This window comes from Erpetoichthys calabaricus, chromosome 8 (genome assembly GCF_900747795.2).
Source record: "Erpetoichthys calabaricus chromosome 8, fErpCal1.3, whole genome shotgun sequence".
Classification (NCBI taxonomy): Eukaryota; Metazoa; Chordata; class Cladistia; order Polypteriformes; family Polypteridae; genus Erpetoichthys; species Erpetoichthys calabaricus.
The window spans coordinates 138,679,904-138,706,240 of record NC_041401.2 but is presented as its reverse complement, the minus strand read 5'-3'; the positions used below and the strand labels follow the sequence as shown (position 1 = coordinate 138,706,240).

Genomic DNA, 26,337 nt, shown 5'->3' with positions numbered 1-26,337 from the left:
AAAGCATACAGACAGACAGACAGACATTGGATTTTATATATATATGGAGATGCTCTTCAGATGTGGAGATGGTATACTGAATATATATTGAATGGTATACTGCCAGAAATATGACTCTAAACTCATATGTTTCATTAGTTTGCCCTGAATATTGGAAGCTGCTCTAATTCCCCCTCCTCTTCTTCCTTATGGTTTCAATCAGGCATCTCTAAACCTGGAGACTTTTTTAAGGAATTAAGGCTCAAAATTTTCCTCTTTATCCTGTCCAGGTACCAAATCCCGTCCACCTCCTGATTTTCTATCTGCATCTTTGGGTTGTGCTCAGTACATATGGATCCTTCTTTCTTCTGTTTTTCCAGTTCATCATTTACATTCATTTGCTTAAACTCTCTCTTTCTTAACTCCAAACATATGTCTTCTTTCTACTCCCCCTTCCACAAAGCTTCCTTTAAACCCTTTTCCATCATATCGCACTGGTTTGATGGACCTTCATTAACCCGTCTTGTGCTTGTATACCATCTTTCAAAATATCAAATATTATTCCAAAATCATAAGTTTGTCCACAGATTATACCCAGCTCTCTGAAATGATGCTTTACGAGTTTAGAACAGGATCTCTTGTATAACCTTGTCCAGTTTAACTCCCTGGCACCTTTCCCTTCATGCTTTGGGAATATCCTTCAGCTTCTGCCTTCTGGCACTGTGTGGCCAATTCTGCTAATAAGATCCATTCCTCACCTGTATACTCAAATACTACTTCTCCTAGATCTCTCTTCTGTTTTCCTGCTCTTCCTTTTCTCTCCCTCAGGGCTGGCGTCTTTTGACTGTAACCATTGCAGTCAAGTTTCAATTAGCCTCCAGATGGAAATTTCCTGGTCTTGCTTCTCCTCCTTCAGTGTTTAAGGTTTCATTCTGTAATCTTCCACTTCTTCAGCTCTCTGTTTCCTGGATCGACTCTTCCAGTTATACTATCCAGACTTGCTTTGCACATAGTCAAGGGCCATTTGAGAGTTACTCTGTGATTTCTCTGTGGTTTCTCTTTTTACCTCCTTTTTTCTTTCCTGTGCTGTGGACTCCCTTCTTTGAGGTGCATTAGCCAATTCTTCCTTCAGCTCCACACTTGCTTTCCTTTTGGTTGTCTCCTGATGGGATGGGATGGGTGTTGTTTGGATGCTGTACTGGGTTGTTGTTCTTTTTTCATTTTACTTGTTTTCATTTGACAGATAAAAATTTGATCATAATGAAAAACATCAGCAGATATTCAATTACTGTACGATCTTTATAGTAAGAGCAATATATTTTAATTTGCATAACCTCTACAAGCCAAGAATACTACTCTAAACGTAGAATTAAAAGAATTAATCTATTTCTGGAAAATTCTTCATCTATTACATACTCACCAGGCATTGCTCTTTGACAAGGACACATGCTAGTTTATAGGATTGTTCTCTAACAATATTGGATTTACCCACAGAACTCTAACAAATAGCAAAAACCTTTTAAAAGCAGCTTCACTAAAGGAAATACTGTGTTTCCTTTTTCTATGCTCACCTCAGTGAAAGCTAGGACACAATGAATAGAGACAATACAATGACTTCCTACTGTAAATGGTCAGTTTTAAAACAGTACACAGCTGATTCATCATTTGTATACATTAGTAAGCAAAACACTTTCTATAGCGTTAGAGTATAAAAGCCTCATCAAACAGTACATTTTCTGAGTTTGTTCCAGCACTACAGCTCCAAAATGGGAAAAGTGAGTAATGCTTTGCTGCTTAGCTTTAAAGCTAATTAGAGATGTAAACCTCTTGTGATGCTCTTAATATTTAATTTTTTAATAGATCATTTTCTATGAGGACAGAAATTTCCAGGGTCGCTACTACGAATGTAGCAGCGACTGCACTGACCTGCACTCCTACTTCAGCCGTTGTAACTCCATCCGGGTGGAGAGTGGCTGCTGGATGGTCTACGAACGCCCCAACTACATGGGCTACCAGTACTTCCTGAGAAGGGGCGAGTATCCTGACTACCAGCGCTGGATGGGCTACAATGACTGCATCAGGTCCTGCCGCATGATCCCTCAAGTAAGTGAGTTGACAGTGTTATAGCATTTTCTACTACTGCCTGGGAACTCAACATCTAAGTGCCAGAATACCTAGAACTTTCTGTTATGCTATCATTCTCTAAGGCTTACCCATGAATAAAGTCAAACAATATGTTTGGAGGTTGATTGATATTACTATCAATCAATATGTTTCGAGGTTGACTGGCATTACTAAGATTACATATGTGTGTAAAGCGGGTGGACAGATAAAATGTGTGACAATAGCATTTCTATAAAAAAATTGTAAACCATCATCTTTTTAAAATCAACAGTACCGGGGATCTTACCGCATGAGGATTTATGAGCGGGAGAACTTTGGAGGGCAGATGATGGAGTTCATGGATGACTGTGAGTCTGTCCAGGACCGCTTCAGTTACCCAGATATTCACTCATGCCACGTGGACGGCTACTGGATCATGTATGAGCAGCCTCACTACAGAGGACGCCAGTACTTCCTGAGGCCTGGAGAGTACAGGAGATACAGTGACTGGGGAGGCATGAACCCTAGGATTGGATCCTTCAGACGTATCATGGATTTCTGTTAAATCTGTGATTATTAAATGTTGGATATGAATAATTTTAGAAATAAAGTTATTCCAATGCTTTACATACTTTACTGCTTTTTTCTTCAAATACACGTGAGTCATAAATATGAGACACATTACAAATGTGACATGTTGAAATTGGTAATCTAGCTCATATTGGTACAAGACTTGAAAAAGTAAATTCTGAAAACTCCACTAGAAATTGACTTGTTGATCAAAATGTACGTCATTTCTTCTTCTACACTCATAGTTAATCCACCTTTGAGGTCACATGGGTTATAATTATGAAACACATTACAAATGTGACACATTAGAAATATGATGAAATTGGTAATCTATTTCATATTATTAAGAGACCTGAAAATGTACGTTCTGAAAACTCCAATTGAAATTATCATACTGATCAAAAATGTAATTCACTTCTTCTGCACTCACAGTTAATCCACCTTTGAGAATGAGGCTAATCTTGAATACCAGGGACTTGGCCAAACGTAAGAGGATGGGATTGGATGGCAATATTAGTAAATGATGGATTCATATTACATATTACCAACAGCCAGAAACACAGGAGGAAAAAAGGGAAGGTCAAGAGAAATTAGTAACAGTATACAGAAACTGGATAAACAGGGGAGAATCTTAAACAGTAGTCTAAAATTAAAATTTTGAGGTTATTGCCAAGCAAGTTAAGATAGCTGGAACGCATTGCAAATCAAAAAGAATAGGCTAGACTAAAATAGTGCATTTAGAAAATGGGCATTAAAAGCTTAAAGGCAATTTAAACAGTACAGGGCCAGAATATTATTTTACATACAATTGCAACAATGGCTTCAGTTAATAGGTAACTGCAATTGCTACTCAACTGAAAATGAGAAGAGTGGCCAGAGAAATGCACCATGTTTCAAGAACAATAATAGGTATGTTTCATGACAATAGGGTGAAATGGCTAGACCTCCATGAATTATTTTTGAAACTGTCATATCTGCAGAATAGCCTCTCCTTATATAGGCTGAATTGAACCAGGGTGGGCTGGAGAAAAATCAGACTAAAGACGTTCGCACACATAGTTCATTTTGATGAGCTATTTTAAACTCGGGAATGAATTCCCTCATAGTCCAGTTTATTTAGGTAGATGTAGAAACTGTACTCGGAGTCTGGGGTGGACAAAACAACTGGACCAGGAACTTTTTGAAACAGTAGCCTTGGCGCAGTACCAAGCAACCCCATGGGGACAGTTTGCATGAAGTTTGAAAGTAATCTAACTACAGGACATATTATGCATTATTGATAACATTTGTGTATTCTGTGAAGTGATGCTATGCCATTGCTGCTGGTAATTAGGAAATCTCAACATAAAAATAGATACACATATCCGTAAAAATGCAAGTAAATTCACATAAAGCAGCTCAGTCAGAGTCAGTGAGACAGGCCTAATATCTGAGTCCAGCTCATAGCCTGTGCATCTCACAATCAGTTAGTAGCTGACTATCTTAAAAAAAAGGAAATTCACTGGTACTCAGGTCAATCAAACCACATACAGATGAGGCAAGAAATTGAATAGCAGTAGCTGATTGATGATCAAAACCCTTAATCTGATATTGTAAGAGTGATGTGTGGAATCGGGGCGTCCTATCAAATGTGATTACTTTTTGATAATGATCCTGACACTTGAGGCACAGTAAGTTTGATACTATGTCGTAAATGTCAATGAAACACTCCAAATGAATATTAATAAGAAATGTTTAAAGACAGTGGATGTGATTTGAGATAAATAAATAGATTTGATGCATATACAGTAAGCTATGGAAGAGTTAATATGCAAGATCATACTGTAAAATGAAACTGAAATACACCACTGTATGCCCTCACCAGAGCTTGCCATTATCTGTGTAGTTGCCTAGATAATCAGATTGTGAGATAATAGACATTATTTCACAAAGGCGTATTTGGTAAAAAAAAAACAAAAAACACCAAATTATTGCAAATGTAACTGTGCACAAATGCATCTGTTATTGACTCTGTCACACACGTGTGATTGGGAAACAACTTAAGGGCTCATTTGACTGTAATTCCAGCACTAACCGGGGATTGGTACTGTCGCACAATGTCTTGCCTCTTTTTTCATTTGGAGTTCTGATGATTAACAGTGAGATGAGTTATGAGATTTCATCCGGTTTCTGATCAGCTGGACCCGCCTCTTCCTCTCCACCGGCCTCTTAACTGGCTCCATCGCCATCTGTAGTCAGTCTACTACTAGAGTCGCATCTGGAAATACATTTCAGCTAAGAGTCGTTTTGTTATTTTCTTGTTTCATCAAATATACAGGCTTTGCATACAGGTGCTCCAAATCTTTATGCCCTCCCTCAACCTTTTTTTGTTACACTCTCCATGATGATTTTTCAAAGGATAAATTGTTTCTGCTCAATAAAAGGAGTCTGTAAGTGTGAAAACACCTTCAGATAAATCAAAAAGAAAACCTGAAAATACAGATCTTCACCTCAGAGATAGACCTTCATCTCCTCTTGTGTACTTGTTGTTGACTCTTTTATGTGTGTAATGCACTTATCACAGTTAACATAAAGATGCAGTTATTTAGCAGAGGGGTACTGTCAGCATGGGTTTAAATGATTACATGCTTTATGAAAAAGCAACTAAAGCATTTAATTGTAAAGGAGGCTAAAATATTAATTACCTCAAAAATTTTGAAAGTTTCTGATAAAGTTTCGCATAAGCTGGTAGTCATCAAACAGAAAAAGACAGGGATTACCAGGCCACTTATGAAAAAAGAAGTAGAAGGAAGAATAGATCTGGACTAATTGATGTTAATCAATGAATTAATGTATTTTATTCACCTCTGGCAATGCAAATAGTCAATTAGACAATTCCATAAGGCTCCTAAGGATTCTTTCCTTGCTGTTTCTCTGTAGACAGGGTTCATGTCCATTAGACATGTTGAATTAACTGAAGAACTCACAATTTTAAGAAATAAATAATGTGATTTCTTGATAAACACAAGTATTATAGAACTATGATGATTGCTTATATACTGACATAAAAGGAAATAGGAAATGTGGCAGACAAGATGGATAAACACATCACCCAAAAGAGGTTGGCTGTCCTTTATTCTCAGGAGATTCACTCATGTGAACTCATCCTTCAATTACCCTTTTTCTTATGAAATGAAACTCAGAAAGCAAGCTGACCAAATGTTGATTATACTTCTTGTCTACAGGATAGTTCATTCTTGAATGCTGGAGGAAGGGGATGAGGCACAAGGAGAACAATTATCTACATCTCTGTTAGGTCTGTTCTTTCTCACAGAGAAGGCCTTGTGTGCCACTGAATGCCTAACAAAATGTTCCAATGTCCACTTTGGCCTCCATTGTAAAATTGTCTTCAGCACAAAAAAAGAACAAGCTGCCTTATTCTTTTCACTGATAAACACATTCACCTCTCACACAGTGGCAAAGCAACTAAAAGTGCTAAGAGAAGCTGGAGGAAAATTGCATGTAATGGGTGTGATGTGTGTAAATGAGAGGCATAGTGATGGTCAAACTATGATGTAGTAGCATAGCATTAAGTGTGCTTTGACAGATGAAACCAAATTGCACCACACATCTGACAGATGATGATGATGACAGCAGAATCACACAACGGTCTGACAAATGGTCCATCTCTGGTGATGCCACATCAACATCAAGATGCCACAACAAAATAATGACAACAACAGGAATTAATTGACAAATAAAAAACTGCTACAACTATGAAAAAATTATGTGAGGAAGCAACATGACCATGATCAGCAACAGTTGTGACAAGTCCACACTATACTAAACTAGTCTTCAGCCACTGAGAGATTTTACTTTATAAGTTAGTATGAATGTGCTTTACTCAATATGAAGTACTGGATTTAGGGAGGTGAGGCCTACCCCATCAGAGAACAAATATATCACAGGGTGCACTCACACACACTAACACCTAACTGACTTTAGAGTCGCCAATTCACAGGCTCATCTTTGAGATGTGGGAAAACACCAAAGCATGTGAATCTTTGGCTATTCTGCATTAATCATCTCCTTATCTTAAATGACTGTGGATAAGCAACAAAACTGTTTCTTTTGCTTGATGTTGTATTTCATTATAAACCTTAATGACCTTATAATGGTTGTTAATCTGACATTTTCTGATTCTGTGTGCTCTTCTCTTTATGTGGGGTAGTCCATTTATGTACCCCTTAGCACTATTAACTGGCTAATGTAACTCAAAAAAAGAAGAACTAACCAATGTCTGTCTGTGGATCTGTTCAGATGTCTCTGTCATTCCAAATGATGGTGCATCACAAACATTTTTAGTAACAAAATGCATTTCATTTGTCATTCCAACAGATGGCTAATCACTGTAATAATGCATTGTATTACTGCAAATTTTTGAGATGTGCCATCTGTTGGAATGCCAAATGCAATGCATTTTATTACTACATGTGTAACAAAATACTGTCCAATAGATGGTGCAATGCAAACGTTAACACTGAAGTCTGCGCTAATTACTTACACTCCAACCCATTTTAGAAGAGTAGCAGAGCTAGTATAATAATACCAGCTCAAATTACTGATTCCATTTTTTCATATAGTTTATGTAGTAGACTCCTTAAGTCAATGCTTTCTGGCTCAGTTCTTGTTTTACACTGTCTGGTTTAGGCATTATCAGTGAATTTGGGTTTTCAATATCATTCTTCACTTTTTAACTATGCTGAGTTAGAAGGTGAAGCTCTTGATTTATAAGTTGATCAATGACCCTACCCTCACCTATGGCTATGATCTTTAGGTAATGACTGAAAGAATGAGATTGTGGGTACAAGCAACCAAAATGAGATAGCGTGAGAAGCACAGACATTCGAGAGAGGCTTGGAGTAGAGCCAATTGAGGAGGTTCGGGCATCTGATATGAATACCTCCCAGATGCCATTCTGTGGAGGTTATATGGGGATGACCTGCTGAGAGGAGACCCTAGAGAAGACCCAAGACTCACTGGGAGGATTATATATCTCAGATGCCCTGGGATTGACTTTGGGATCCCACAGTATGAGCTGGTAAATATGGCTGGGGAAAGGGACGTATGGGCCTCACTGCTAAGACTGTTGCCACCGCAACTTGGTTTTGGAGCATCGGAGGAAAATTAATAAATGAATTCTTCACTTTTTGATTGTTGAAATGCAGCAAAACGTGTTTATTATATTATACTTATAAAATGTTAACATCATTTAAATAATCTATATTTTTAATAATTAAACATGTGAGGACATGGTGTTGCAGCGCTAGCAATTAGCTGGCACCCGTTCAGGGATTGTTCCTACTTTGCCTTGTATTCCTACTGGGGCTGGCGCGACACTGGAAGGATAGATGGACAGAATAATTAAACATGTACTATGAAGATATTTCAATGTTCCTTAAAAGTTTTGAAGAATCGGAGTTCTAAGCTTACAGATGGCTTAACGTGTATTACTGAGCTGATTGTGTGGTGATTGGGTACTTGGAGAAAGAAAAGGAAGGACAAGAATCGAAAGTTAGTATATTTGAAAGAGACAGTACTGCTGCGATAAATTATTTCATCGAAGGTCGCACACGGTGCAGCAAGCATCTTGTGGGAGGCAGGAACAATCTCTGGACGAGGCGCCAGATCGTCACTATCACTGAGCCACCATGTTTATGATATTCTTTAATGACAAAATAAACTACGTGATTAAAGTGGACATTTTGAGATTAAAGTTGACTTTTCAAGCTTTTTTTCCCACTGTGTGCCTATTTTTTTTCTTTTCTCTGTACCCTAATAAGCTTTAATATAACACTTAGACAGTGGGCTACGACTCGCCTTTTCACAGCGCACTGTGCAACTTTGTGAACTTGAGCTTTTGTTGTTTATATCACTGTTTAAACCAACAAATAGTACGTTTTTCCTTGCCTCCACTTGGTATTCGCTGAAATTCTTCTATTTTCCCCCGTGCTTTTGCATTGCCTTTTCTCAGAATGCTGAGCTTAAGGGCTATTTATATTGATTTGATATTCAAAGATGCGTAATTCTGGGAGAAGTTTGGGAGTGGTGGCAGGCGCGTGTACGTGCATTACTTTTCATGCTGACCGGAATTTATGGAGTGGAAGAATATGGAAGTTGGTGAATGCACAGATTCATGCATCTGGATTTTTTTTTGTGCGTATGAACATTTCCTCTTTTGTCCGTACACCATGTTTTAGTGTGAATTCTACGCACGACGTTATGCATGAGGCCCCAGGTGATCATCAATTTATTAATGTTGCATCACTGGAATTACCAAAGTTTAGCTTGGTTTGATATCAGTCTTGGTTGGACCCCATGTGGAATTGCTCACAATGTGAAAAATTCTGGCTAGTTAAATGGCTGAGCTATGAAAGAACAATTGTAACCCAGGCTGCCTAGCATTGCTCAGAACTGTAGTGAAGACAACACCGTTGCACTGTAACATGCTTGTTGGCATAAAACAGTTACTACGTTGATAATAGTATCATAATCTGAGCTACCAGTGACCACTGTTGTATCTCTCTCTCTTAAGGACATTGTCAAAGGCCAGGTAAGGCATTAAAATAAATTTATTTTTGTATGATCACTTTCACACTTTAATGACAAAAGATTCAGCAGATATCCATGATACGCCTGAAGGAGCCAATCCTAGGATTCATGCTTCCCCAGTCACTGTATCTCCTGTACTCGCCGGGCCTCAGGAAGTACTGGCGTCCTTTGTAGTGGGGCTGCTCATACATGATCCAGTAGCCGTCCACGTGGCAGGAATGAATATCTGGATATCTGAAGCGGTCCTGAACAGACTCACAGTCATCCATGAACTCCATCATCTGACCACTAAAGTTCTCCCGCTCATAAATCTTCATGCGGTATGATCCTCTGTACTGTGAACAAAATAGAAAGAGGAATTACAGAGTTAAGTGAAAGAATCTTATTGTACATTTCATCCATTTTTTACATTTACTTGGTAACTTGTTCCATTACCTTCTGTTCTCTGTGATTTATTTTTGTGATGTTTATCCTTCATCACCTTTTTTGTGCCTATGTGTTCTTATTAAATAACTGGTTTAAAAATTAACAGTTGCCATCCAACCTATGCTTTCATCGCTTTAGACACACACACTTTATTCCAAGTGAGACTTCACAAGTTCCACAGCTTTCTTGGCATTTAGTATTGTATTGCCTCTTAATCCAATACCCCGTTAGCCTTAGTAATTACTTCTGCCTAGACAAGTGTTTCTGTATTTTGGTATACTGTATTACATAAATATACCAGTTTTATTTTTACTTTTCAGTTTGAAATCCATTATTTTAAACTTCATTTAGTACAGCTTTGCAAAAACAATTTCTAACTAGGCCTTTCTGCAGGAGATATGCAGACTCTTAGATAGTTGCTGATTCAACCCAGTTTACTGTAATCTACCAGTTTAGCTAACTTGTTCTTTAGCATTCTCACAGAAGTTTTAGAATGAACTGTCCAATATGTTGCATTGTGAGAAGAAATTGGAGTCTATGGATGAAGAACACAGCAAATTAAACTCTAAAAGATGTGGTGTTCTGCGCAGTGTCCAGTAATAATAAGATTTATAAAATGTACCTGAGGGATCGCACGGCAGGACCTGATACAATCATTAAATCCCATCCAGCGCTGGTAGTCTGGATACTCGCCCCTTCTCATGAAATACTGGTAGCCCATATAGTTGGGGCGCTCATACACCACCCAGCAGCCGCTCTCCACCCGGATGGAGTTACAACGACTGAAGTAGGAGTGCAAATCAGCGCAGTCGCTGCTACATTCATAGTAGCGGCCCTGGAAATTCCTGTCTTCATAAAATATGATCTGGAATAAAAGAGAAAAACAATATTGTGAGTACAGAGAAAGTTTACTTTACATTATTATAATTCACATAAGTTAAAATGTATGCCTCACCTTGCCCATTTTGCAGTTTCAATGCTAACACTGACACTGAACATCAACTGGTCCTTCGAGCTTTTATAGTTTAAAGCTAAAGAAGGTGTTTTGTTATTCTAATGTACAGACCTGATGAATCAGCTGTGTTTTGTTAAAAAATACCATGTGGGAACTTCCATTTGTAAAGTCAGAGCAATAGGAGTCACCATTTAGGGCATCACGCTTCCTTTGTGCTACTAAAAATACATTGTTTTAAATTGAAAAATAATTTATCATTGTTATAGTGAATAACTCTTCATGGGATGAGCAGTTATTCAGTTTCTTTGACCTTTTGGTGGAATAATACATTTTAAGGGAACATTAGTCCTGGTATGTACCAGAAAGCAATGCTTCTCTTAAAAATGCCCTGCTCCATGTGTACTGCTTTGTTTGGTTATTGTTCAAATTCTGCCAAACACTATTCCTTCTTGCATAGTAAACCTCATCCTAATTTACTTTCATATCCAAGTTTCATGTAAGTACTATCCATGTTACTTCAACGAGAGATTTCTAAAGAAGAAGTCATCATCTAAAGGTTAATTTTCTATGGAGCACTAGACTGACTGAGTCCCATCAGGATCTCATAAATACTAGTGTTTTCTTTTACTTCATTTTTTGGGTTATATTTCTTTTTGGTAATTTGTATAATCATTTTTATAATTATTTTATTTTCTTGACCACTTTGCAATACCAAAGTGGTTAGCAGTATTTCCGTGAGTACTACCATTTTGTATGTTGTTTTTCTCTGGGGCAGTGCCAGATTGCCAATACGAGTTGCTGTTACAAGTTACATAACTTTATTATGTGACTAATGAATGTTATCCAGGGCCTCTCTTATTATTTATGGGTTTTGGATGTGAGGGATCATTTATAACAACATAAGAAATTTGACAAATGAGAGGAGACCATTCAGTCCATCACGCTCGTTTGTTCAGCTGATAGCTAAGCTGCCCCAATATCCCATCCAGATATTTTTAAAGGTCGGCAAAGTTTGTGCTTCAACTACATATCTCAGTAGTGTGTTCCAGATTTAAAAAACTCTTTACGTTATCATGCATGTGGAGGATCTTGTTACAGGTTCTGTTGAGGTATGTAATGACCCGCTGGGAGGAGAGGGGATGCTATTACTTACATTGCCATCTCCTTCTCTCTCCATAGTGCCCAGAACCTGCCCAGTAAAGGGCAACAGACTCCGTCACTTTCAGTTCACTCTACATAAAAGCCCTAGCTTCCCGAAAAATGCCGCCATTTTTGATAAGAGCTACCCTTCTGATGGAGCTCCTTTACAGGATGACCTAACTTGTTGCTAACCAGCTGATTGCTTTACTTTGATTATTAGCCCTGATTGCACTGAAGAGCTTTTTTTGTTATAGTTTTCAAGATTAAATGTGACAACCCAGTTGACACCCCAGATTTTCCCTTTTGTGGAGCTCTCATTCCCGCACCCGGTCACAATGTAAAGAAATTGTTTTCTTGCTTCAGTCCTTAATGTACTTTCCCTTGATTTCCACTGGTCTCCTTGAGTATATTAAGACAAAAACATTCTAATGGATATGCTTCATTAAGCTTTTGAGAATTTTGAAAAACTGGATTAGATCCCCACAATTAAGTCGAGACTAAACAGGCTAAATTTTTTTAGTCTGTCAGAGTATGAAATGTCCTCAAGTCCTGGGGTACACCTGGTTGCTCGCCTTTGCACAGCCCCAAGTCAGTGTTGCCAGGTCCTCGGTTTTCTTGTCCAGGGCTACTTGTGATCGTCAACTGTGAAAAATAATAGGCTTTTATGGGTTGTGTTTTTGGGCTACTTTTTTTAAAAGTAACATGATATTTTGGGGTATTTTTGAATTGTCCTCCACTGTATTTTTACCATGTTTTTCATCCATCTGGCACCTCATCCCCTGCTTGTTGCACTTGGACAGTGTATGTTTTTTGCCACCCGCTGTTGTGTGATAGTATATATTCAATCAGTTCCCCCAGTTTTGGATGGTATGTATTGTGATAGAACCCAGGGCATCAGCAAACCCTAATCCCCTAAACACAATTACACCAAGAGTCTCGGGTTCAAATAATGGAAGGTTTTATTAACCACACTTCCTCAAAGTAAAACAAGCACACAAATATACAGGTTTCTCTCACCAGAATTCACCTCTCTTCTTCTTACCACCACACTGCCATCTTCCAGTTGAGTGTTACTGCGCATCCTCCCAGCACTGACTCACCTGGATAAGGGAGTGTGATCCCTTTTATTATGGACCGGGAGTACTTCTGGTGCCAGGGCGATTGCCCGATGGAAGTACTTCCAGGTCACATGGAAGTCCCATAAATTGGGGACTGCATTTCCCTACAGAGCCCCCTTGCAGCACCCATGGTCCCCAGCATTAGCTGTATTGCGGGACTACATTCCCTGCTGGTTCCCGAATGAGCGCTTTCATGGAAGGCTACTGCCATCTATCATCTGGGGGGAATAGAAAGTCCCCCATGACCTCCTCCACTTCCAGTGGACTGTCCGTCCATTTGTTCTGGCCATCTCTACCAGGTCTTGTTCATCTCTTTTCCCTGGTCATTATGGCTGTCTGCCTTCGAGGAGCATCCCATCCGGGTCAGGAACCATCCCCTCTTCTGGCTGCAATGCCAGTCTAGCCCATGTGGTACCTATAGTACCTAACCCTCTCAATCTGACACCACCCCCCTCTGTCTTGTGTGTCATTTAGTCTACCTCAGGTAGCCCACGTATTGGGCTACTTTTAAGGGGGAAATTCACTATTTTTAAGCTGTCCTTGTGCTGTAATTTTTTAAGGACCAGGCAACCCTTCCCAAAGTGTTTTATGTCTTTCTTGTATCATAGTGAGCAGAACTTCACACAGTTCTCCAGATGCAATCTCACTAGTACATTATATAGTCTGAACATAACATCCGTTGAATTATATTCAACAGTTCTAACAATATAACCTAACATTTTATTTGCATTTCCTGAATGTGTGTATTGTCTCTGCAGTATGTAACTTCTGGAATTTCATGTTACCGTGATGCCATTTTGTCTTGTTTAAAGGTGCCATCATTCAACTTGTCCCATTGTCAAGACATAGCCCACAGTTGGTAAGGGGCATAGTCCTGGAAGTTTATTAACCAATATGATGGATCCTTAAGCATCCAAGAGAGTGAGATAGTATTTACTGTAAAGGAGGGGAGGCTAGAAATCCCACTGATGCCAAGGCATAAAGAAGACAAAGTCAGGCTCAGTGTAACACTGTGGACACAGAGGAATGGCAACAGGGATGAGAGTAAGGTAGGAGGACTGCTTTTGCAAGGGTTTTGGGCACAAAGAGCATGCCTGGAAATTGGATAATTGGGACAAGACAAGCTTGAGAACAACATTGCAGTGGACCAGAATATAAAGACAATTTTGGTTCAGTCTTATCCATGGTTTATGAAGTATTTATTGTTATTTTTTTAACTTTTTATCTTCCTCACAGAACACTGCATTTTATCAGATTATTTATTGATGAGAAAATTGCACTTTACTTGATTTGGATAACATTTTCTTAAATAAAATGGCAGAACACACTTTTGCACCAACCTCTGCTATTATGTGTCCTCACAGTCTGTCTTGGTACAAGACAATCGATAACCCAAGTACAAGGAAGAAATGCCAAGGTTGTGAGCATCACAAGAACACAAACAGCAAATAAAAAGAGACCAAAATAATGGCTGATGAACTTCTGTCAATATGAATGGATCATTTTCCCACTTTACTGCGTAAACACTTGCTTCCCGTTCTGTCTATCTCCTTTATTTTCTCATTCTTCAGCCACTTATTGGGCTTTCACCAGCAGCATTCCTCCCTACCCCAGATTCCATAATCCTCTGGAAATTAAGTGGAGTTTTGTAATCATTTCCAGCCAAGACCTTGAATCATCATGTCTGTAGACTAAATTTCTCTAGAGACACCAGGCTAGAACTCACACTTGTGCCTTGGGAGTTCTTCTCCCACTACAATATTTACTTGCCCTTAAAGAACTGAATCTTCAAGATAACCCCCTTACATTCAGCACCGGATGGACCATCACTCCCAATGTGGTAATTTTTTATTTACATTGTGCTACGTTTGAGAGGTAGTACGTATGTTGTCTACCAGAGTGATCAACTCAAGTCTAATATGTTATTGTTATGGTGAGTGTACTTTATGCTGACCAGAACGGTTTACAAGTTATTATCATATTATTTTGAATGCAATAGCCTCCCCAGTAATAAATAATTGCAATATAATCTTGTAAGTGTGTTTATCACCTGCATTCCAGACCGGGGATGGCTTCTGCCTGGTTTCCTGTGTGCTAAAAAGATTCTTGCTGTCTGAAACTCTTTTCTATGAATAATGTGTTCTGAAAGCAAAGAATAGATTCATAGATATGCCTTGGGTGTCATCTAATCTAATCAATATCTTGTGAAGTGTTCTTACTATCCTCATTAATCTCCTCTAGGGGTCTAGACAACAGTTTTGAAGTTTAAGGAAATTTGATGGCTAATTACCTGTTTTTTTGTGCAGCTTTCTCAGAGCCCAGATAAAAGCAGCAACACCCCATGCATAGATAGATAGATAGATAGATAGATAGATAGATAGATAGATAGATAGATAGATAGATAGATAGATAGATAGATAGATAGATAGATAGATAGATAGATAGATAGATAGATAGATAGATAGATAGATAGATAGATAGATAGATGCTTTATTAATCCCAAGGGGAAATTCACATACTCCAGCAGCAGCATACTGATAAAAAACAATATTAAATTAAACAGTGATAAAAATGCAGGTAAAACAGACAATAACTTTATATAATGTTAACGTTTACCCCCCCGGGTGGAATTGAAGAGTTGCATAGTGTGGAGGAGGAACGATCTCCTCAGTCTGTCAGTGGAGCAAGACATTGACAGCAGTCTGTCGCTGAAGCTGCTCCTCTGTCTGGAGATGATATTGTTTAGTGGATGCAGTGGATTCTTCATGATTGACAGGAGCCTGCTGAGTGCCCGTCGCTCTGCCACAGATGTCAAACTGTCCAGCTCCATGCCTACAATAGAGCCTGCCTTCCTCACCAGTTTGTCCAGGCGTGAGGCGTCCTTCTTCTTTATGCTGCCTTCCCAGCACACCACTGCATAGAAGAGGGCATTCGCCACAACTGTCTGATCATCTTATTGCAGATGTTGAAGGATGCCAGCCTTCTAAGGAATATATAAAGAATCGTCACATCTGATCAATACCCCGTGTCTTAATGACCCCTTACATAGTGTGAAAGAAAATGTAACTGCTTGCAGGTTATTCATACAAGGGTCTGTCATAAGACAGGGTGCAGTAAGCTGACCTAGGACAACTTCCTTCTTTAGGAATGAGTCTGTTAGACACAGGAAAGATGACCTTTCCTTCTTTGGGGCCCCTCTTGATACGTACACAAAAAAGAAACAGTTGGCCGATTTACGTAATATAAGATGAAATGCTTAGATGCTGTTTCATTAGTAAGGGGGAGGGAGGAAAATGAATATTAAAAGTCGAGTGAAACAGGGGAACTTTGCTCTTCTGCTTTGCAAAGCATGAATCCATGTACTCATCTATGACTGAATAAAGACTGATTGATTGAACTATTCCTGTCTTCCTTGAGGTTACTTCCACAATAGCGTTTATTGTTGATGCAGTATGCATAAGCTAAACCAACAGTTTTGTCACCATAGTATTGTCTGTTCTTTTTAGTTCCTGTAGCTGTTTGTCTTACTCTTGATATCTTAAACAGGTCTTTGATGGCACATGCCTTTCCTCCTCTTTACAGATATCTCATTTTATGAATCCATTGGGGAACCTCAGCATTTCGTTCCTGTATTGGTGGCAATACAGTAATCTTCCATGGAATGGGCTGTCAGGGCACTCTCACATAGATACTATTCCACATATCCACTATTCCACAGGACAATTTAGAGTCTGCAGTTAATGTAACATGCATACTTTTAATTAAACATTCTTATGTTTGGCCAATCACAGCTCCAACTCCATCATTATATTTGCTGATGACACCATTATATCCCTGACCAACAACAATGCTGAAGTGGAATGCACAGAAGAAGTCTTTCTTCTGATGAAGTGGTGCCAGGACAACTATCTCATCCTTAATATCCACAAAAACAAAGGACCTGGGGCATCATGCATAACGACGTGCGTAGAATTCACAAAACATGGCATACGGACAAAACTGGAAATGTGTGTACGCACAAAAAAATCCAGATGCATGAACCTGTGCGTTCGCCAACTTCCATGTTCTTCCACTACATAAATCCTGGTCATTGTGGAAAGAAATGCATGTGCATGTGCCTGCTGCCACTCCCCAACTCCTCCCAGAATTATGCCTATTTGAATATGCAAATCAAAATAAATAGCCCTTAAACTCAGTGTTCTGTGAAAAGGCAATGGCAAAAGCACAGGGGAAAATAGAAGAATTTCAGTGAATACCAAGTGGAGGCAAGGAAAAATGTCCTGCGGTGGGTTGGCACCCTGCCCAGGATTGGTTCCTGCCTTGTGCCCTGTGTTGGCTGGGATTGGCTCCAGCAGACCCCCGTGACCCTGTGTTCGGATTCAGTGGGTTGGAGAATGGATGGATGGATGGCAAGGAAAAATGTACTATTTGATGGTTTAAACAGTGGTATAAACAACAAAAGGAGAAACTCGAAAGCTCAAGTTCACAAAATCGCACAGTGCCCGAAATAAAAAAGAAGTTGTCAGATATCAAAGTCAGTTGTAGCTCACTGTCCGAGTGTCACATGAAAGCTTATTAGGGTACTGATAGAAGAAAAAAAAATAGGGACACAGTGGGGAAAAATAAACTTTAATCTCGAAATTTCCACTTTAATCACGTAGTTTATTTTGTCATTAAAGTAGAACATCATAAACTTCATCTTAAAATCATTTAATTACTAGTTTCTCAAATACCATCGTAACTAAAGTAGTACATTAAATTATTTGTTTTGTATATCTTCTTCTATGTTCTCTATGTGTATGAATCACTACGTGCTTCTTAAACGGGCTTTTTCTTCCTCCGACAGGACACAGAATCCATTACATTTGTGATATTACAGCTCTCTGAACAATTTAAATAAAGAGATGTATACTTGATATTTTCATGATGCTATAGGAATTAAAGCATGTATTAAACATGGGAACACGGTGGCGCAATGATAGTGACGAGCTGGTGCCCCGTCCAGAGATTGTTCTTCTTGCCTCCCACAAGATGCTTGCTGCGCCGTGTGCGACCTTCGATGAAATAATTTATTGCAGCAGTACTGTCTCTTTCAAACGTACTAACCTCCAATTCCCGTCCTTCCTTTTCTTTCTCCAAGTACCCAATTGCCACACAATCAGCTCAGTAATAAGCGTTAAGCCATCTGGAAGCTTAGAAATCCGATTCTTTAAAACTTTTAAGGAACAATAAAATATCTTCATAGTACATGTTTAATTATACCATCCATCTATCCATCCAGGGTTGTGCCAGCCCCAGCAAGAATACACGAGGCAGGAACAGCCCTGAACGGGGCGCCAGCTCCTTGCTAGAGCTGCGACACCATGTCCTCACATGTTTAATTATTAACAATATAGATTATTAAAATGATGTTAACATTTTATCGTTATAATGTATATATATATATTTTGCTGCATTTCATCTTAAAAATGATATCATCATCATATGTAAATACATGCTAAAGTGGCTCAGGTTGTGCAATATTATAACTGTATCGCAAGTTTACAATGAGGTAATTGTACTAATAAGTACAAACAGTTCTACAAGGAGCACTTGATGGACTGATTAATTGCATTCATAGTTCTTGGGATGAAACTGTTTCTGAACCGTGAGGTCAGTACAGGAAAGGCTCTGAAGCATTTGCCGTATGGGACCTGTTCAAATAGGCAGCATGGCTGAGGCAGCGTGTGCTTGATGCTGTATACTGATAATTCTCTTTCCGATCAGCTGCTGTAGAGCTATGATTCCACACTCAGATACAGTGATATAAATACTTTGAGTGGTGCAGTAAGAGTAATATGGAAAAAGATGATCTGCTGTGGCAACCCCTAACGGGAGCAGCTGAAAGAAGAAGAAGAAGGTGCAGTGAGAGTAACAACGCTAAAGCAGCTATGGTATTTGGAATAGTTTAGCCATTCCGTGGACCATTATATTGTTACAGATTAATTAAAATCAGATGCCTTAAACTAATAAACAATATGCGGTTAATTTCAGTGTATATGATAAAGCCACGTCAGAGATGTGGATCTGAAAAAGAAAGGGAAACCACACTGGAACAAAAGCACTTCTTTGATGCTGGGTGCTGCCAGTTTGCAAAACCGAACGAAGAACTTGTGTACGCCAGGGTTTGAGCTAGCATGAAAATGTGTGTGGCTTTACACCAAGTTTAGTTTTTATATATCGCGATTTGAGCGTGGAAATAGGTGTACGCAGCATTTTTGTGCATACGCATCGTTTATACATGAGGCCCCTGGTTATAGACCTCAGGAAGCAGAAGGAGAGAGTTGGGCAGCTTTAAATTTCTTGATATTGACGTGAGCACAGTACAATTAGAATTTTAGAACAATCTAGACGAGAACAGGCCATTTAGCCCAAAAAAGCTTGCCAGTCGTATCCACTTAATTCTGAATTTTGAATTTTGAAAGTCCGTAATGTCTTACTGTCTACCACATTACTTGGTAGATTATTCCAAGTGTCTCTTGTTCACTGTGTAAAGAAACATTTCCTAATGTTTGAGTGAACTTTACCCTTAATAAGTTTCCAACTCTGTCCCCGTGTTCTTTATGAACTCATTTTAAAATAACAGTCTCGATCCACTGTACTAATTCCCTTTATAATTTGAAGCACTTCAATCATGTTACCTCTTAATCTTCTTTTGCTTAAACTGCAAAGGCTCAGCTCTTTTAATCTTTCTTCATAATTCATCCCCTGTAGTCCTGGAATCAGCCTAGTCGCTCTTCTCTGGACCTTTTCTAGCGCTGCTGTGTTGTTTTTGTAGCCTGGAGACCAAAACTGCACATAGTACTCCAGATGAGACCTCACCAGTATATTATAAAACTTGAGCATAACCTCCTTGGACTTGTACTCCACACATCAGTATTTCTGTATGTGCATATTGTGGTTATGCGAGGTATGACATGGCATCCAAAATAAATGATAGGGTTCTAGCTCGTTTGTCCAATTTAATTAAAAAATAGAAACACAACAAAAATAGCCTTCATGGTGCAAACAAACAAAATATAGGGCTGCTATTCCTTCTTTAATATGGTTGTCAGGTCTGGAGTGGTGCTCTGTTTACATCTGAGCTTTTGTCTAAATAAGACAAACACCTACTGGGAGCACCTCGAATATATAGTCTTCCCAAAAGAAGGGGTAGAGTCAGTTGTCCTCACTGGGTGTCATCTTTGTGCTGTTGGAACAGAAAGAGATGATACCATTAGTTGCAGCACCACCTCTTGTCCTGGGATGGTCCTCAGACTTGCATGTGTGACATGCCAGCCCCCACCCTCCCCATCCCAGTATTGAGAGGGTGGACGGATCTAACTGAAAGGTTATGCTTTCGCGAAAGGGCATTAGCATTGGCATGGAGGGCCCCCTGTCTGTTCTGGATGGTTAATCTGAAGAGCTGGAAGCTCAGGAACCAATAGGTAACTCAAGGGTTAGAGTCCTTGTGCATGCATCATTAATGTAGGGGTGTGTGGTCTGTCACCAAGGTGAACACTCTCTTCTCTAGAGGTAATATTGGAGTTGGGTCACTGCGCACTTGCTCAAGAGGGACTCCTGTTTAATATCTGCATACCACATGTCAAAGTCCAGCAGTATCCGGCTCAGGTACATTATGGGGTGTTCAGCTCCTTCAACAACTTGGCTCAACACGGCTCCAAGGCTGGTGTCCAAGTCATTGGTCTGGAGGATAAAAGGTAGGGAAAAGTTAGGGGACAACAAATAGAGGAGCAGACATTAGAGCCATCTTTAAGTCACACAATGCGGCCTCAATTTCTGGGGTTCATGCCAAAGTATTGACCGAGCCAAGAAGGTGATCCTCAGATCTACATGTGTGACAATATACAGCATATAATGATACATCCGTCAAGTGTTGTCTGTCTGCCATGAGATATCAGTAGGTTCGCGGCATTACAGAAAAATCTACAAATCTGCAGCCCTGCCACACAATGCTTCTGTCAACCAAGGGTTGATACGGGGAGTACTGTAATGCGGCCACTGACCTGGCTGCTTTTTCTTTTCTGTCTCTCCCACTCCAGGATGACCTGATCCACGGCCGTGGGGCCAACCTGACGAGGAAGACTTTATGTTCTTGAACTGAAGAAGGGAGCCAAGGTAGAACGCTTGATTTATATATATATATATAATGATGTGTGGGTCACAGACTTGCACAAGAAAGAAGGTGTGTCCATGTCTCTGAAAAAATCAGTTTTTTTTTTTGTGAAGACAGGAACAATTCTAAACATTATCAAATGGAAGCTGTCAGATCAACACTCATAAAAAAAATAAACACAAAAAAAAAAAAAAAACAGACAAACACAATCCCTCTAACATTATATCTGGTCTCCACAACCGGGACATTTATCTTCAGAGGCAACACCATCTTGAATCAGTCTTATGGAGATTTATGTCATTTCAATACTTTTTTTTCTTTTCCTAGTGTGCTATACCATGCATTTTATTTGAATATATTGGGTATGTCTTTAATACACTATATTGTAGCCTATAATATTTGGCCCCCAATGTTTATGATGAGGTGTATCAATCAATGGCAGAATATGAAGTATAGGTAAATAAAAGCTCATTTAGACTATCAGAAAACCCCTTTGCTGTTTTCATTAGTTTGGATCATAATTATATTAGGTTATAAGTATTTAGAACAAAAGATAACTTGGCAAACATGAAATCTGAAAAGTCTGGAATCATTACATTTTATATTATTAGCAATTAGGGAGATTTGGAGAATGGAGATTTCTTTAACATTAAACTACAGTAGATAACATTAGATTACAGACTGAGCAGTCAGCTTTCAGTTCTAGCAACATTAATTAAATAATGTAACCTATTGCACCTTACACATTAGTAAATTTAAATTACTGAATGAACAGGAGATTTCATTCTTCATTTCCAGAATTCAACATACTACCTGCCATTTAGATCCAATGTAAAGATCTTATAATACTGCCAGCAAACTATTAAAATATAAGATATCAGGACCAACATTTATTACATATTAAGGATGTATGCACATTAATAAACATAAAAACAAGTACATAAATATTTGATGTGGCAAATATGTCTTCTCCATACTTACAATATGAATATAGCATGCAGTGTGAATTTACCAAATTAATTACAAGATACAATACCACTGAAGTATATTTATCACTTTTTTGTCTGCTTTAAATACAAATGTTCAAATCTGTTTGAAGCTTTTTAAATATATTTTTCATATAACTAAAAATATTAAATATTTGGATTGATTTTTTTCCCTAAATTTGAACAATTATTTACTTAATCAGTTGCATGTAACTATATACATTTTGTACTACTTTACTTACTTATAGTTTGTTTTCTTTGAAATGTTAAAAATTAGAATAAAAGGTGTAGAAACCATCAGCTTCTGTCTTGTAGATGGAATGGATGTGGGGCTAGCACACCTTAATCACAAAACAGATCAAAGTAGGAAAAGCATTTTTTGCTTTTTGTTTTTGATGTACCTGCTTCAATTACATGGTCATCCTGATAATTTAATAAAGGCATACAATCCAATCAGTTAAAAGCTCAAAGCTTTTGGATTGAATTTAAAATTCACATGTCCTTTCAAAGTTCTAAAAGTGTATGCTTGGTAGGGGTTTGGCTGTCGTTGTAAATTGTACAATTGTACATTGGTTGTAAAAACTTCTTAAAGGTATACAATTCATGATGCTCAATAGTTAGAATTCACCAAAAACATAATCAGTCTTTAAGACTAATTAGTTCAAGCTGTTCAAAAAATTCTAAAGAATAGATCAATTCTTTGTGTAGTTAAAGTGCTTGCAAAATGTTGTTTACAGAAAACCTTTAAAATTTGCTTCACTTGTACCCTATCCACCCTCATTTATTGGTCAAGAACCCTGTCTCAATCCAAAAGCTTGATTCTGTTTGAACACTCATCACTTTCATGTACGACTTCCATATACTAGAAGTAGTTATTTAATACTTCTTTAATAAAAAATTCATGTGTTTTGGATGTAATGAGTGTACAGCTAGATAACCGCCATGTGGATTACATGACACAAGTAACCTGAAACTTTTTCATGATATTTTAGTATTTTTTGCAGCTGTTCAATGCTGGCCCTGCTGGCTCCCATTGACTCCTATTGGATCAGAAAGTTTGTTATTTCTATTTTCAGCAAAAACACAAAAATAGCATTTTTGTGCCATCACTACAAACAACATGGGATATGTAACAGAAAAGAAAATGTTTTTGGGGTTCAGTATTCCTTTAATTGAACTCTCCTTGAATTTAGATGTTTCCGACATTGATTTAACCTTCAGAATTCAAATTTCTTTACTTATTTAAATCTGCTTCCTCCAGTCTATTCTAGATTCAGTCAATTATAGCAGGGGTCCCCAACCCCCGGTCCGCAGCCCACTACCGGTCTGCAGCCGTCTGACAGCCGGGCCGCGAGAGAACTGCCGGCAACAGCAACTCACTCAGACTTTTCAGAACGCTTGGCAGGTGGGGCTTTGCAGCGGTGCAGAGAGAGGAGAGAGACCGAGGTGAGAGAGTATTACAACAAAGTATTTTTATGGTCCCGACAGTTTCCCCATATGACATAAGTCTGTAGAAATCACGTTACTACGAAGTACATTCAACAGATGCTTTCATTACAACGAAGTGACCTTGAAATGCTTGAGCTAATCATCCACAGTGCAGTTAGATCTGTGGTCGCAGCTCAGTTGTGCACGTTTGCACAACGATCCCCAAACAGAAACATTGTAAAAAAATCTTTCTTCGAACTTTCCTCGTACTGTTTTTTTTTTTTTTTTTGCTGTTTTTGTTCTGTGGTTTTCAGTGATTCCTTTTGCTTATTGCTTGTCAACATTTGAAAAACATCCATTGGAATTTAACTCATTGTCACCCTCCTATAGAAACGGCAGACACGAAAAAAAGATTGCAGTGTTAATGTTTGTGATGTGCAATCTGTTGGAATGGCAAATGTAAAGCATATGTCTTTGTTATATGCAAAAAAAGAAGAAAAATCTCAGATTGCAAACGTATGCGAACTGCTTAATAACTTTAATAATAATAATAGAAATGTTATGTAAATTGTGTATAAAACTGCCCCCCCCAACCAACCCAACCCCCCCCCCCCCTCAAAAGACCGGTCCGTGGAAAAATTTGCATCTACTAAAGTGGTCCTTGCTGTCAAAAAGATTGGGGACCACTGAATTATAGGATCTAGAAAACTTACTACAGTTATTTCTTTCAAGCTGAGTTGCCTATTATTGTGCATCGTGCCCAGGCTGTTGATTTAATTTCCTTTAAGATCCAAATCTAATTCTAAACATAACATCAAGAATCATAAGTACAACCATGTAATTTTAGTTTTTATCTAATACTTGTTGTGTAAGCTCCGTGCTGTAAAAAGGCTCCTATAAACTATTGAAATCATCAGAAAAAAATTGAAATGTAGAGTCGGTGGTTTTGTTTTGCGGACATGCTCGCCTCCCTTGTCTATCAGTGGCTAAGCGAGTTTCTCTCACATTTGGCGGAGTTGCTTTCTTTCAGCTTCATGCTGTAGCCTCGCACTTCCAGGCTGCCTCACACTTCTGGGCCGGACAGACAGACAGTCACACTTCCAGGCATAGACATTTATATATAAGATTTCTGGGTTTCAAACCTCAATCTTCTAGAAACTACACTTACCTTCAGCCATTCACCTTAAAAGAATAAAGTGGATTCCCCCAACACAGCAACCCCACAACCTGCAAGTAACATTTTTTCCACTTTGAAGTTCCCTTGCATTTTTGGTTTTGATTAATTTCATGAACTTTACATTGTTAATTTTTCACCTTTTTAGGTTAATGCTACCTATTCATTTTTTATTATTGTTTCGCTCTTCTTGGCTATTATATCTCTCCCAATATGTTGAATTGTTAGTAATAATTGATGTATACTTTTTTTTTCGAACATGACCATATTTTAGTAATATTTAGTAGTCAAAGCTTCAATGATTTCAACAATCAGTGCATTTACATATGCTTCAATAACCCGATTACTCACCAAAACCTGATTTCTGAGATGTCATGTGAACTCTTATTCCAGTTAGAGAAATCAGGTTATTGGCCTCTGGGAAACCTGATTAATAGAGGTAGATTCCTCCAAGAATAATCTGACTATGTGGTCATGTAAACTCATAGCTGGGTTACTGTTAAAGTTTTTTAGCCTGCGCATGGCCTCTGAGAAACCTGGTTAACCGAAATAGATTTCCCTATGAATAATCTGATTATGTGGTCATATAAACACATAAACAGGTTACTGTTAAGGATTTTGTAGTCTGTGCATGTCTGTTGCACTCTGTCAGCCTACTAATGCATTTGATTTGCATGTGTTATCAGCAGGCAAGAGTAGACGCATCCACAAAATACATTTCTAGAGGCAAATGTTTGGGCAATCACATTATTAATCTCTCTCAATATTTCAGAAATTACTAACTTTATGTTGATGAGCTGAACATAGAGTACCATCCTCAGCAACACAATCTTGATAGAAGTAGGTTAACACGTTAAAAGTAACATGCATTATGTAGTCCGATTACTTTTTAAAGTAAATAGCAACTAAAAGCAATACCCAACTTACTGAAGTACAAACTCTTGCGTTATTATAATTACAACAGCACCGGGTGTAAGGCAAGAAGCACACATACTGGGCCTTTTACAGGGCTCAATTGCACAGGCAAACAGAAAAGAGTGTGCTGCATGCAATCTGGTAACAGAAGAGTATGAATAGAACATCAATTTGACCAAACATATTTATGAAACACAAGAACATTATCACAGGTGTCATCCTTGTTTTCAGATTCACGGTGGCTGATGATGATGTTTAACTCCATGTAATTACATGTAATTGCGGATTATTAAGAAGCCAGGTTTTTGCCTTGACCACATTATTCACCTTAACACGATTATGAGTGTGCGTGTAAACACCTTGAATATTTGCTGCATGGCTGAAAAAGGTTAAGCTGTTGACTGTTCGATTCACAGTCAGGCTAAGAGTACAAAAGGCAATCCAAGGTGGTGGGTGAGCCATGTGAGGTACTGTGAGCAAACACTGATGTCAGTTACGCAGTTTCATTAAGGAAACAAACAAAACATTAATTAGCATACTGCATTTACTGAGAATTACATTGTACATGAAAACAGGGATGGGAATAAACATATCAATTTAATCTGAGCTGTGTTATTTAAGGGAGGTTAGTGCACTAATTTTGGAAGTATTGACTTTCGCTTCTCTAGGGCTTTGGGGTTTAATTCTAGGCTAAGTCTCTGACTATGAAGGGTTTATATGTTCTCACCAGGTAATTCTAAATTAATGCATTTATGACTGCAAATGAGTGTGTGAGTCCTAGAAATGGCTGACATCCC

The 26,337-nt window shown here is 38.5% G+C and overlaps 2 protein-coding genes across 2 annotated transcripts; one reads left to right on the top strand and one right to left on the bottom strand.

The window, feature by feature from the left end:
* Positions 1-1,706: 1,706 nt before the first annotated feature.
* Positions 1,707-2,709, top strand: LOC114656757 (gamma-crystallin M2-like). Its single transcript, XM_028808370.2, has 3 exons — positions 1,707-1,754; positions 1,840-2,082; positions 2,375-2,709. Exons 1-3 carry the CDS (start codon positions 1,746-1,748, stop codon positions 2,645-2,647), a joined length of 525 nt encoding a protein of 174 aa, XP_028664203.1. The 5' UTR covers positions 1,707-1,745; the 3' UTR covers positions 2,648-2,709.
* Positions 2,710-9,269: 6,560 nt separating this feature from the next.
* Positions 9,270-26,002, bottom strand: LOC114656756 (gamma-crystallin M2-like). The gene is made up of 4 exons (XM_051931262.1): positions 25,868-26,002; positions 20,501-20,607; positions 10,292-10,580; positions 9,270-9,578 (listed from the first exon to the last, which is right to left on the bottom strand). Exons 1-4 carry the CDS (start codon positions 26,000-26,002, stop codon positions 9,306-9,308), a joined length of 804 nt encoding a protein of 267 aa, XP_051787222.1. The 3' UTR covers positions 9,270-9,305.
* Positions 26,003-26,337: the final 335 nt, after the last annotated feature.

Coding starts and splice junctions, on each gene's coding strand:
- LOC114656757 (XM_028808370.2), top strand. Junction 2,083..2,374: donor CCTGCCGCATGATCCCTCAA/GTAAGTGAGTTG, acceptor TAAAATCAACAG/TACCGGGGATCTTACCGCAT.
- LOC114656756 (XM_051931262.1), bottom strand. CDS start 26,002: ATGGCTCACCCACCACCTTGGATTGCCTTTTGTACTCTTAGCCTGACT. Junction 20,608..25,867: donor ACACTCATAATCGTGTTAAG/GTGAATAATGTG, acceptor TTTATCCTCCAG/ACCAATGACTTGGACACCAG. Junction 9,579..10,291: donor CCTGCCGTGCGATCCCTCAG/GTACATTTTATA, acceptor TTTTGTTCACAG/TACAGAGGATCATACCGCAT.